General features: G+C 36.1%; 1 protein-coding gene across 1 annotated transcript; it reads right to left on the minus strand.

Annotated features, from left to right (window-relative positions):
* Nucleotides 1-7,447: 7,447 nt before the first annotated feature.
* LOC144424379 (uncharacterized) lies at nucleotides 7,448-14,800 on the minus strand. The gene is made up of 6 exons (XM_078113653.1): nucleotides 14,437-14,800; nucleotides 11,572-11,760; nucleotides 10,171-10,281; nucleotides 9,403-9,637; nucleotides 8,887-9,057; nucleotides 7,448-7,569 (listed from the first exon to the last, which is right to left on the minus strand). Exons 2-5 carry the CDS (start codon nucleotides 11,605-11,607, stop codon nucleotides 8,933-8,935), a joined length of 507 nt encoding a protein of 168 aa, XP_077969779.1. The 5' UTR covers nucleotides 11,608-11,760; nucleotides 14,437-14,800; the 3' UTR covers nucleotides 7,448-7,569; nucleotides 8,887-8,932.
* Between the last annotated feature and the right edge of the window lie 346 nt (nucleotides 14,801-15,146).

The raw sequence follows: 15,146 nt of genomic DNA on the forward strand, positions 1-15,146 counted from the left end.
CCTATTTTTAGCCCCATCTACTATTTTTTTGTATTTTGGGTATATTTAATACATTTTTTAGAAATGTATCATCAATATAAGTAAGATTTTGAAAAGTAGACAAAATTACCTTTCGAAGAATATACGGATGACTTTCTTAACATACGCATAACTCATTTTATTGCAGAATTTGTACTATCGATTCAAATGGTTTGCGAACAAAATTGATCAACTATTTTGACGCCAAGTTTGCGTAAGGACGCAAAGGGCGACGACGACATTGTCGTGATAACGTTCATGCGACGTATCGTGCGTAACTCTTTGCGTGAGGTATATTGCGCAATTGCACATCTGGTCGTTCACAGCTTGAGTGCAGATTGTGTCATCATTGCATCAGTATCATATCCTCGGCCGCAGATAAAACCCTTTCAGACAGTCCTGTAGATGTAAAACTTGTCTAAATATAATAAATGGTTCGCGAGATATAAGGTTTCAAAGTTGCATACCTCTTACGGGATGCGAAAGCCGCTAAAGCGGCTTTCAGCGTCAAAAGACTTTCTCGGGAAAGCCGCTATAGCGGCTTTCAGGGTTCAAAGACTTTTAAACATATGGCGAACCACGGCCATACTTAAATTAAATCACATTTGTGAATAAGTATGTAACACAAATTTCACTTGGTAAATTGCTTTTGAACAATAGAATTGCACTCTGAGCACTATTCTATAAACTACAGTCGATGCAGGACAGAAAACGTGAAATGCAATAATCTTTGTACATGGAATTTTGGAACACTCAAAAATACCAACTTGCCTATTAAAAGTAGTTTTAATTACCGTATGTATTCGAAGACGCCAAAGGGTCTGCTAATCATGATATTTAATTGACTTTGTATTGCCAGCTGTTATTTGTCATATTCCCTACAAACATTCAAAATGGTTTTCACTACCTTTTTAACTTAAAATTACCATGTTGTTGTTATGAATAGTTAATTTTGTGAGTATGATTATACCAAACAAACATGATCTGTTTCTAACCATATAAAATTATTACCGCATGGCGCATATTAGTGCATAACTGACCAACAGAAAAGCAATTTTTCTGTCGTCTTATTGGATAGCTATAAAAATAGACATCGTCTTTTTTTGCCGGGAAATACAGTATATTACTAAATGTTATTGAAATTAAAGTGAATAAAAACTAATTGAACATTGAATGGCCATCACATAATTCATACGAGCATTTAAAATGAATTTGTTCTTAAGAACAGTATCGCTTCTACTAAATCTTCTTTCATTGAGGCTCGCAGGTCCGAACGAATTATGCGCAAGGCCGAAAACAATCTTTCCACACTAACTTGGGTTGGAGGCAATGCTGTCACCATATATGCCACATTTTGAACTATTTCTGGATATTCTGGGATGGCTTTTAGAATATCCAACTTATATGAGCGATCTATTTTTTCTACATCATTTAAAGCATAAAAGAAGTCTCTTTTGAATTTGGAAAGCGGTGATAGATCTGAATTTGAGTTTCTACTTTCCTTCTCTGTTCGACGACGTTTGGCTTCAATGTCAAAGTGTTTTTCAAAATCTATTTCGCATTCGGAACCAGAATCAGAAGAGTTCCTTAAAGGCCCACTAGCACAGAGTGATTGGTCTTCAAATTGTGTAGCTCGTGATCCACGGTGCATTCGGACAGCTATATCACATAGCGCTGCCTTTCCTCTATTGAGCTGTTCTTCACTTAGGCCTTAGGGTAACCCTGTACATAGGATCAACATAAATAGCCGCTAATAATACAGGATTATCGAGGAGACATTTTTCTCTGCGCAGCATAGATGCTTTTATAGCATCTGCAATGATGCTACTGGATTGTGAAAGTTTATAAATGAGGTTTTTCCACTCTTTATAAAAAGACCCTGGTGTCAAATCTTGTGCCTGTAACCTTTTGGTGACTAAATAGGGCTCCCGAAGTAATTCTTCTAATTGATGTGTCTGTCGCCATTGCAAATCAGTCAAGGTTATGTCAGGATTGGCCATGTCAATTAAACTGTTTTTTATTTCTAAGAGCCGCTGAATCATTAAGTAGGTGCTACCCCACCTAGTGGCTTGATCTATTATTGCACCTTTTCCAGTTCTACGCTTCAATATAGCATCTATTTTAGGCGTCCTGGCCATGACTGAGGTTTGACGTAGCTTACTTAGTAAAGTGTGTACATGCTTTTCTTTCAAACCATCACGAATAGCAAGCTGAAGGGTATGTACTGCACACCGCATGTGCTCAATTGTATGAACAGCTGTTATGCTGTTTACAGCACTAACTAAAGCTTCATCTGATTCACCTTCATTCAACTCATCATCACGTTCAACCTCGTCCCCAATCATATCTGCATTAAGTTTTTCTATTGTTTTTGTCATGTTAGAGGCATTATCTGTCACAATCGCTAATATATGTTCTTTTCTAATTTCAAACTCTCTCAGAACTTCCTCAACAAATTTTTGAATAAATCCACTTGTGTGTTGAGCTTGTGTATCCCGTACTGATAATGTACGGATGGCTATTTCATTTTTATAATCCACAAATTGAACATTTATAGCGAAATAATTAGTTCTCTGTCTAGTACAAGCGTCCATTTTCAAAAAACAAAATTTCCCATGTAATATATCCTTTAACACTCTTTTCTGACACTCGGCTTCCTTCACCACCATATCTCTTATATCATGTCTCTCCAGTGATACTCCCAATTTGTTGGCCATTTCTCCATTTAATCCGAGGAATGCTTTCGAAGAGAACAGTTGAAGTGCAGCTGCATTATTCACCACCAGCTGTATGATATGTCTCTGGAATTTTTCTTTAGTCATGGAAATGGTCACTTTTTGACTTGTGAAGTAGCTTGAGACAGAGGTTTGTCTACTTATATCGCTGTCTCTCTTTGTGTCTTCACTGTCTTCTTTTTTGACAGACTCGAAGGCATCAAAATGATGTCTTTCCAAATGCCGCTTCAAATTTGAAGTTTTATTGATGAATCTGAGATTGCAAACGGCCCCATCTTTCTGTAATACTTGGCAGATTAGTGCATTTTTATCTCCACTCTCTTTGAAATATTTGAACACTGCGGACTTTTTACTTTTGCAAGCCATGGTACAAGGGTTGCATTCTTACAAATTAATTTTTTCTAATTTAATATTAAATATTATTTAAAATGAAATATTATATTGTCATGAATGGCATTAAGATTAGGTAAGCATTTTCTACAAGCGAGAAATTGTATCGTATACATTCCACTCCGACACCTAGGCATGCAAGCCAGCATGTCATGTTTCAGCATTGCTTGAACATGCCCAGACATGTCTACGTGGTCGTTACTGTTAGTTACGTCACAAAGGTAAATTAGCGATCGGCCGATCGCTTTTTTCTTGTCCACAATTGCCGATGTATTGCGCAAGCCACACCTGTACTACAATCAATTATTGCGCAATCCCGATTTCGACTAAATCCACTGAACACACTCCATGTGACCTACCGCGTCGCATCAATATATCGCGGTGCAATTTATGAGACGAAGACAAGAAAACAAATCGCATTTTTTTTCGGAGTTCATTTTACGTTATATACAACCAAGCTGAGAAAGCCCATGACCTAATCTTATATATGACACTTCAGATCTAAATTCGGAAATATTACATAATATTTAGGGATTCCCAAATAGTCAAAACGCCCCTCTTTGCAATATAGTTTTGTTTTTTACTAGTAGTCGTTAGCGGCAATGAGGTTTTTTAGATCGCCGAAATCAAATTATTCCCCAAAATATTTCTGAGAAATTTAAGTCGTCTGTTTTTTTTCTATCTACAAAAGTATTTTTAATACTTGCCAGTAAATACCATTTATTAGAAAAAGAAAAGCAGTGAGGAGTTGTAATCAGGTAATCGTAAAATAGCCGGTTGCATTGGCCACTAATCGACATCAATAAATATTAGTATACATATATATGGTAATTTGATTGTATAGCAAAAAATGAATTAAGTGTGCAACCCCGTTAACGACTGCGACTGCTTGTAGTTCTCAAGCATGAAACTTAAGTTTCACAGAAAACAGTATATCAGAATGCATTACCGCTATTTTTCACGACAAAATAACTTTATCAGTCCATATTGCTATATCAAAGTATTCCCATACTTTTTCAAATTTTAAAGTAATAGTCACTTTTCGCAAGCTGTTTGTTTGTTTCGTTTCCGTGCAAAATCTTCAAACGATTTTATGCACTTTGTCATGTGTTTTTAAGACGACAAAATAGAATTGTTAGATTGTTTGGTATATATATTCATTTTTCAGTGCCCGTTACAGCATTCTTTCACGGTTGCGTGGTGGATATTGTCGCCATTTTCGCATTTATTTCCAGTTACGTCGGGAAATTATTAATTATGTTAAGTTATTATTAATAACTAAACGCACTCACTTTTAGAAAACCTTCCCGCAAAGCGTTTATTCTTGCCAATCCCGCGAGCGAATGGAAGTGAAATCAAAATTTGAATATTATTATGTTCACACGTCTCGCTTAGATCCAACCAAGGTCATATATTAAATAAGTTGTTTTCATACGTTTTGTTACGATACCCCAATAAACTTTCGCAAGTCGGAAAAATAAGTTGCTTTATTGGGAAGATTAGGAAAATATAATTTATACTTTTTCCTGCGCTTTGGCGAATAATTTTGTTTATAATATATATTTTAAAAAAAACGACTTGTCAGAAAATAATTTTCTATTGTGCTAAAAATGTAACCCATTACCGATACCAGCGCTTGCCTTATTGTTTTTATTCTGTTCAAAGTAACTCAATGTTGCGTCGACTTACGAAATAATAAAAGCATCTCTGACATAAATGACAAGCTACGGACGTAAAATGTGTGGAAAACTGCCCGATTATAATTAATTTTGATTCATATTTTTGCCATCTTGCCTAATCGTTATCGCCGCTTAAAAATACCAATATCCGTGATATAATCCAACACTATCTACTTTAGAACAATAGTAACTTGATTACCGGTAATTATACAACTATTTAGTTCTGTTAAGTGTTTGGAGACGCCAGAAATTATAGAATTAAAATCGGCGTAATTATTATTTCTCAACCCTAGAAATTATTAAAAAATCAGAAAAGTAAAAAAAAAAAATTCTATTGTCAGGAGCTGGAGCCGCTGAAATTTCTGGCAGCTCCGGCTCTGGCTCCAGCTCCATCTATCATGGCCAGCTCAGCTCCAACAAAATGTCACGGCTCCATGGCTCCAAGCTCCGGCTCCCCAGCCCTGGTGCAAACATTGCTGGACTTCTCGCAGTCGTAGGGTGTCTCACATAACCATTTTTCAGTTACGGCTTCCCCCTCCACCCAAGTCCATGCTTCCGAAAACAAGTAACTGGCTAACTAATCCCACACAGGACATGAACTGGTAACCGGACGATAGACTGTGGTTCTTCATATGATTCGTCGTCTTATTGGCTTATTCCTTTTTCCCGGTATAAATATGTGAACCCTATCCCCATTATTAAGGAGCTCGAAAAATAGATTTTCTCAGTATTTGTAGCTAATAAGCACTGAACAAGCGATACATAGTATATATAGTAAGCTATATATAGGATATAGGAAAAATAGTAAAAGATATTTCATGATAAAAGATACAAGGAAGACGTGCGATGATGCGGAATGCAAGTATCGAATAGTAAAAGCTCACACGCATAACAGATAAGTTTATATGGGAATATAAAATCCAATATTAGATTATGATATGTTGAATTTCTTATCAAACCATCACACCTTATGGGAGTTCATTCAACTATTTTACTAGTGAATGCCGAAAGTTTGAGTTCAATAGTTCAAGCAGTCCAGATTAGTTCACTATTTCGTTCTTAAATGGGTACTCCTGAAGTATGTGTACCAGTTTAGGGTTAGGACACGATTACATGTACAAATACTGCGGGAGTCACTTGGTTAGTCCCCGACCTTGTAATAAAACCAAAATAAGGAAATTGGAATAAAATTATATCCTAACCTGATACACATACTACGTTCCGGTGTCCGCCATTTTGGTTTTCATACTTAGGGAATACCCATAAATCATTGGATAAATAATTTGAAAAGATCGGATGTTTTACAGTGATCCTAGGTAGATCCATATGTTTGGATGCCTTATTAGCTTTGAAAGGTAAAAACTTAAATCAACCATTTCAAATCAGTTTAAAGGGGGAAAACCTCAAACTTTTTTCAAACCCCCCAATTTGCAAACCCATTGACAGTGAATATGATGAAAAAATATTTTTAGTCAAATTCAAACATAAACTTTAGTTGGAGAAATTGAAACTTGGAATTTAGTTAGATACATGGATCAATAATAACATGAAAAATTGTAAAATACGCAAAGAATGTCTGTGAAATCCATTTAATAGTGTAAACTTAACGTATAAATGATTGATAAAGTGGATCCAGCTAAAACAGTGGTCGGAAACCCATGGCCATATATGGCTCTTTTAGTGACGGCATATGGCTTCAAGAAAAATCTAGTATTCTAAGGCTAAGCTCACTATTGTTACGAGATTTCAAATTCTTTTACAGCCAAATGTGGCAGAACATTTGCCAATATGTTTAAGAACGCGCTCCCTACACATTTCTATGTTATGTAAGAGAATTACCAGACAGGCATTGTGACAAAACTAGGGGATTCTGGAACATATTTTGTGACATCACAAAGCGATAGAATCACAAAGAAATAGAAAAAAAAGCTTTTCGTCCAAGAAAGAAAGGTGATAAGTATCGTGGATTTCAACTTGTGCTGCACGTGAGCAGTCATTCCAGACCCGCAGCGACAACATGCAGCATCAGAAGTCACATTAAATGTATATTAACATTGTATTTGTTGAATTTAAAGTAAAAATTTTGACCCGGGTCCAAAAACCTTGCCCACCCCTGGACTAGAATCATCATTAGGGTGGATAAGGAAAAGATAATCACAAAAAATATGTCAAAAACATCAAAATGCGAGCATTGAATAGGCAGAGTAACATATTGTACAAATCCTCCTTTAGCTTTGAAAGGGTATTACCTTTTAATTCTATTGACAGGGAATATGATGAAAAAATATTTTTAATTAAAATGAAATGCTTGAAGAGAGATTTAGTTGGAAACATTGTATAAATCACACACTCGAGTCCTGATATGTTCAGGGTGTCTGATCTTTAAGCATTGTGGCAGATTCATATGTATAAATGGATGCTTGCTTGAGCCTTGTATGGAGAGGAAACAAATAATACTATGAAACTAATTTTGTTGATAGAAATGAACCAGTTGAATAAAATTAAAGCTCGAATGACCCGGCTTCAAGGATTATTCGATTCACTGTTTGTGGATTCTACTAGACAATGAACTCAACCCGGGTATCAGCGATCAATGCTTTGAATCTTTCCAACTGATCATCGTTGGAGAAGCAATATTTTATCCCCAATGTTTCAACCTGACATTGATGAACAATATCACTGATTGCAGATAATCCTTCATCTCCGAGTTTGCTGACTTTGTTCTTATTCAGATTTAGAAGCTTCATCTGAAAATATCAAGTTTTTCATTTTAAAATCACAAACAGCAACGCAAAGTTAATAAAGATCTCCTAGATGATAGAATATTCATAGATAAAGGCAGAATGTATATCAATGAAAGCAGTGCTGGATTTAGAGGGTTTGTCTAGATCAGGGGTTCTCAACCTGGGGTTCACGAGAAGATTTCCAGAGGTACTTGGATGACAGTCGAGTTTTTGTATGTTGCTGTTTCTTAATATCCTTTATTACTACCATGGGAAAATGCGTGCCCATTGAAACTAGACGCCAATTGGAACGTAGATTTCCCCTGATCTTGCGTTGTTGTGATTGTGACGCAAGAATGTGAAATTTAAGGCTTTGCATACAAACTGTGAAATCTCTAAAGACTGCTGCGAGCATTAGAAAAGTGATTATGCTTATTGAAACTTGGGGGAGATTTTAAGAATTCATTAACTAGGCAGACGACAAGGGCAACAATATCAACAACACAATTTAATTTAGCTACATATGGTCAATAAATTGGTGTTGCAACAAATTGTTAGTCAGTATATCACAACTTTGTTTGGTGTCTGATTACCGGGGGTTCCCGTTGATTGTTTCGTGACTCGGGGGGGTACTTGACAGAAAAAAGGTTGAGAACCCCTGGTCTAGATCAACGATTCTCAACCACCGGTCCGTGTCAACCTTCCTGCCAGTTCGCCAGCTATAATCCAATGTTATATCTTAATAGCAAAATGCAAGGTATTGATGGCCTGCCCATTTATTTTAGTTGGTTTTCTGCAACACTAGCTATGGGGTGGCCATGGCTTAAGAGTTAACAAGGCATACACCGCAAACATGTTACCACCATGCAAAAGAAATTTCAACCCCTTATACCAAGTTAATTTTTTTAAACATTCTGGATCAGATCGAAAACTGGAAATAATGGAAAGATTAGCCTTCATTTGGGTGATATCGAAAATATGGCCAATATTGCAGATACCGATACATCTCCAGTAGGTACCTGTACATAAATCTCCAGAGTCCAAGTCAAGTCTCGTATGAAAACGATTCAAATCAAATTTTAACTGTGTCAGGTTCACCAATTAAAGCATTGAAACCAAGTCCATTCGAGTCCCCAGTAGGTCATGATTCAACCGATGGACTCGTGTATACAATCGCCGAAGAGTCCCAAAATGGATGAAGGGAAGGAATTCAACGAAGACTGGGAACCACTGAGGCAGAACATAGAACCACCTGAGCTAGACTAATTTCTATGATACGAGTTGGAACAATTAGTGATCTTGAATAGAAATACTTTTATCAACTCCCAATATTAAGTTTACCTTCAAACAGGAACCTTCTAAATTTGACTTCGGGATATGAACCAGTTCAGCATTGAGATTGGAGGCGAATAGACAAACCCGAGTTAGTTGGTTGCAGCGTCGTATATTTGATGACATTACATGCATTCCTGCTGGAGTGAAGAATTTTCTTCTTCTCATCTCGTCTGGCATCTGGTAAGTTAAAAATAATTTCAGTTTGGGAACTGTAAACATGATCTTTGAGACAGGGGTTTGCATCCAGTGGGACTTATTAGGAGCTAACAAAATACTAGATTGGCCATAGTTATAGGGCAGTACAAATAGCATAACTACAGGCCTGGCTCTCCTTAGCCAGATTGTATGTCACAATTCAATATACAATAAATCAGTCTTGTCAACTTTTTTCAAACCCATGAAAATTAGGATGTCAAACAAATTCAAATATGGGATGCTCCGGAAGTATGTGCACTAAGATGTCACACAACCTTCAGGAGGTCCAAATATGGTATAAAAGACATAACAATACATTTAACTTACCAGGAGAAAAGTTTGTTACGAGACTACTTCCAATATCAGGATTCAGAATAATTCCACCCAATAGATGGCGAACAACTGCCCAATGATCATCTCGGAACTCAGTTTGGATGAATGTGCGAAACGTTGTGGAATCCATGTTCGAAATATAGAGAGCCGATAAAACTTCTTGATGGCTGAAGAACATCAGATGGTCTTCTTCCATGAGATGTTGGTTAAACATGTTTTTCCCAGGTACCTTGATGATAATGTCACGAACTTCATTGGATTGAAGTTGAAATTTTGTGAGATTATTAATTGTGAAAATGACTCGTTTTATTTTGGGTCTTCGAAGGACTTTTTAATTTTTTTGAGAAAAGTACATGGTGAATATTACTCATAAATATATTAATTAAGGGAGACACGAAAAACCAATACTGGTTATCAAGCGGTTTTTCCAAATAAGTCTATACGATTATGATAAGTGAAACTATATATATCAAGGTACTGATTACCAATCCTGTCACACTGCAATGCCATCCGCACATTTCAATATTGTAATCCAATGTTAAAAGAAATATGTTACGTCGAAATGAACACATGAAGTTGCCCATGAATTTTAAAAACCATTAAAGTTTGTGGAGTGAAATATCGGGTTCAGTCTTCAGGTAAACTTGCTCAATACCGAAATTAAAAGCCATTAGTTTGCAGAGCAAAATTTTGCATAGCAGAGCAATTCCTCACAGTAACAACGACAGTGTTATTTCCAAAAAATAAAATCACTGTGCATACCGGTATCAGATGAGTGGGGTTTGCTTCTTCTAATTTCCCTCGAAGCCAAATAAAATCTTGGTATCGACGACGAACTTTGTATTCAGAGTCATCGAACGTACTTCTGGTCGTCTAAAATAGAGAGAAAAAATTTGACTGTTTGCTTGTTTCAGAAAACCATAAGAAATATGCTCGCCATTATTCTTACAAAAAGAATTTTGAAACCCAAGGTGGAGTCCCTAGTCCAAACTTAACTTACCGGGGAGAATTCAGCCCTGTCAAAAAAATTTGTAGTTTTTATGAAAAAATTTTGCTTTGTATTCACTAATTACTAATATTCTTTAGCTTGTTCTCATTACTTATCGATCTTGATCGGTAAGTATATTGATAGGTATTTGTCTGTTAGACACTTTCGTATGTTACGCGATATCTTGAATCTGCTCCAAATTTTGCAAATGCATTCATCATATCTCGGACCAGAAGCCTATTGATTTTGGATGAATTATGTTGTATAATTAGCGAGTTATTAATTAATTAGTGATGGGACATGCGGTGTCACTATTGAGTCAAAGGAAAGGATACACACCGCTAGATCGATGAGTCAGCAGTCTCTGATCGCTATTCTCATTATTATATTACCGGTACTATTTATGCACACATAAAAATAAACTTAATTAACTGTACAAAAGCGAGAGTACGACTTCTGCATAACACTAGTTAGGAATATATTACATATTAAATAAATTAAGTAGATTTTATGCTTAAAACAGACAAAAAAAAGAAATATAAAAAAAGGTTGGGAACCCATGGCCTTGTAACAAGTTTAGATTTCATGGATTTTTCCCACAAGAAATCGGGCATGCAATCCAAATTTAAAAAACCTGGCATGCACTCAGTGCCCGGGCGTGAAATGGGAAATTTAACAAAAAAGATTGAGAACCTGGCATGCAATCAGTGACAACGACACAGCAAACGTCTGAACTTGCGTTCAAATATACCGAAAAAGTGTGAAAAATTATATTTTAAACTTCAACTGACAGAATGACCATATTCGAAAATGAACTCGAATAAACAAGTGTAAGGTTAATTAAAACATCCCAACTTTGACGCACATTGCTATTTCGCAAAACGGCGGCGATGCGTTTTTTTGCATGTGTCAAAGGTCAATTAATCTTCGCAAACAGAACGCAACTAATGGTACAGTAACAAAATTCCTCACGTTTAAAATGATTTATAATTATAATTTCGAATTGATTCATAATCGAAAGCCGAAAGGTCAATTAGTCAGTTTATGATGTTAGAACCTGTTAGCTTTGATTATTCAATACTGTCAGATATAATGGTGACTGGTGAGCAATCACGAATTTACCAGCGTGCAAAATGGATTTGTCATGCAATGAAATACAGTCTGGAGCCACAAACCTTTGTAGATACTTGATATGAAATATACGTCTCCATCGATAGAATGATTTTTTCCGGTTTTTCTACAGTTACGAACAAATCTTTCTGGTCATCAATGTCCGTAGAGAGACTTCTGTTATTTGATATCGATTCATTTCTAATTTTTGCTAACGAGCCATCATTAACGAGATCAATGATGTCATCATCGTCCTGTTAATAAAAATAAATTTAGAATAAATAGTTGAAATGACTACGTCACCAAATAATAATGTCACTACGACGTCCCAGTAGCATAATGAAGGCCTCCAAAGTGTACGAATAGCATCCAAAGCGCATCTGCCATTGTGCCAGACACTACTCGTTTGTGAGACACATAGTGTTAGATAGATAGTTTATTTTGAAAACTCCATAACAAAGTAAATTAAAAATGGAGAATTCTGGAGAGCAGGCAAAAAATATAAAAATGTTTAAAACGTGAGAAGTATCTCATGTGCCTGCCCACCAGCACGCACACAAAAACACAAGCCAAATTAAATGAGGCTTGGGCCAAACTTAACAAACAAAATACACGATAGTATTAAACTTTCGGGCTGTTGTACTTTTAACTATTACGTTGATAATGACCAATACAATCTCATGCAAAGATAATGTGGGGAGTGGAATGTAATAAATTGGCGACGATAGTCATACTCATGAAGCCATGAAAGCTTTAAGAAAAACCAAGCCATTAAAAACTACACTGATTGCTAGATTAGGCATTGCGGAAAAGGTGATAGGTGGTTTAATATACAAACAAACAATTAGATTGAAATTGAAAGACAGTTTGAATTCTCGTAGTTGTTATGGATTGAATATTACTCTACAAGAAAAAGTCATTATAGGCTAATTTACCCAATATGCAAAATCAAAAGCCTCTGCATGCTAATTTGAGATTCCGATGTTGATGCGATTTTACTACTCGTCTTATTGGCAGGTTATATGCGAAAAGCCATTCTTTCAAGCTTAAAAACGGGCCTCGTCTCATCCACCGGGTAGACTTATTCGCCGGAAAATACGGTATCAGATAAAACACTAATCAAACGTGAGCAGGTCTGTAGCCTAATTCATAGGTTCTCAAAGTGCTCCGTACCCAGGGCTTTAGTATTTTATAATGCCGCCTTTCAATCAAGAAATTTGGGTTGCCGATTCACCTCTTCATTAATTATTTTTAGCATCTCGTCGCCGATGATTATAATATATCAACTCGTATTCCATACTGAACTCACAATTCCGCACGAAAACAAAAAGGTAATTATTGTCGTCCTTGTGGAACAATACAAGCAAGAAAAATTTGTGATTAAGGGAGAATAAACACCCACATAAAGATGTTACGGTCTAAAAATCACGCCACGCTGACGAAAACAATCGGTGATTGCATCTCCCGATGTTATGAGCGACGTCTTAAGTCTTCCAAAGTATCAAAAAGGAGTTCGTTCATTAATATGTTTGTCAAATTTTCAAAATTACAACCCTAATATATATAATTTATCTGTGAAATTTAGATTGAAAAGTTTTAGCATTTAAATAAATGTGTTTTTTGTCTGCTTTATTTTGGGTGAGCGAACACGCACTACTTCTTTTATCAATACCTTCTCACCTAAAATATGTACGCTTTAAACCTTGCTTGAGGTTTCGTTTGCCCTCCCGATTCTATAATTAGTTTTATTTATTTTGTTTTTAGCAATTGCTTTATCGTCTATTGCTGGTTATGGAGTCAAAATAAACTTATACTTAATTTTTAAAATTCATTTGTGGGGCTCCGTGGAGAATAGTCAATCTCTTCAAGGGCTTTGTAACATCAAAAGTTTGAGAACTTTGACATTGACATGGCCAACATTGTTAAAACAGTATACACACAGAGAGAACAAAACAAAAATATGCCATTGAATGAATGTATAAAAACATTGCGCATTGGTATGGTCATAGTAAGTTACACTACAAACTATTTACACATATATAGTTGAATACTCATTTAGTATTCAAGCGGAATTTCTAGAAATAGCAGTATCTGCTGACAGACCGCAATTCAATATCATACTCTTCTTCACAAAATAAAATATCTGAATCTATCCCTGATGTATTTATCTTTTGTTTAATTGAACCAAATGACCGAACATTTTTGGAATTTGGAGAGTGTGCCCTACTGCAGTACGGCACACTATACAGATCGAGAGACATTGTTTGTTTCAGAGAAACCCATTTTACCGATGATCAGACACCCCTCCTTTGGGAGACGTCTGGACATTGTTGTCCCTCAATATCAGTAAAAATACAGTATAATGAAGTTGCGCAAAATACTACAAAGAAGCGCAATCTAAAAATGTCATCATTAAATTCCTCAGGAAAAAATAACCAGATTTATCTACGAAATTTTTTTTTTACCGTGGCATTTCAGTTTTCATGAAAAAACAGCAATTTTGGTCACATGATAGCCACGATTAATTAAGATTATTATTGAGACAAGCATGGCGCAATATGACTCATCTGCCGTCGTGCCAGATGCCTCTCATTTGTGAGACACTTGGGAGTGTTTGTTTTATTGAACTAAATGGAGGGAAACTCTTGGAATTTGGATAGTGTGCCGTACTGTACTGTCTTTGTAGATTTTTGCACAACTTCCTTTCAGTGTATTTTTACCAATATTGAGGAACAACATGTCAAAACATCCCCCAAAGGAGGGGTGTTTATTCATCAGCAAAATGAGATTCTCTGAAACGAGAGAATGTCTTTCGAGCTGTAAAGTGTGCTTCATAATTGTTCGTCCTAACATTCATTTAACCAAATATAAAAAATTTAAATGAAAAAAAAAAATCTGAAAAGATGAATGAATACAAAAACCTAACTGACCAATTCTTGTTCCTCTGTTTTCCCTTCATCAAATAAATCTCCATCATCTACTTCAGTGGTTTCCTGCTTTTCCGCTAGTTCCGTTTCTTTACCCGGTACTACCGTATTTCATCATCGCTTTCATCCGAGTTGGCTGCCGCAGCTTGGCTCAATGGGTCTAGGAATTCGGTCATTATTTCGCTCACACAATACCGATCATTTTATAAATAACGGATAAATTACCGTCCAACCTACAGTTCAACCGGTTTTTCTGTAATACAGCGCAGAAAATTTCTATAACTGACCAAAATTGCCGAAAACTCCCCAAAATTAATGAAAGCAAACTTTGTGCAGGGAGCTCTGTAGTTCCATGAAATGACGTTTCTGACCTTTGAACCCTGCTGCTCTCATGAAGGATACAATTTTCATATTTTTCCAACGAGAGATATGTATTTCAGTTTATTATTACAACACAACAGAAAAACAATTCATTATTAAATGATTCATCAGCAGCAGTCGCGATGGTCAGTATGCAAGACTGGTTAGGTCACCGAGGTTACTGGCCCATGTGTGTATGCCAGGTGGGACGCCGGGATATCTTGTCAAAGCCGGTATTGTCCCAGTGAGCCTATATATAAGTAATCATTCAGAAATAGCATCAGCGATAAAAAAAAATGGTAACAATATAAATTAAATATATACGTGCGAGTCAGCAATTTAATATTTTAAAG

Source organism: Styela clava, chromosome 1 (genome assembly GCF_964204865.1).
Source record: "Styela clava chromosome 1, kaStyClav1.hap1.2, whole genome shotgun sequence".
NCBI classification, from domain to species: domain Eukaryota; kingdom Metazoa; phylum Chordata; class Ascidiacea; order Stolidobranchia; family Styelidae; genus Styela; species Styela clava.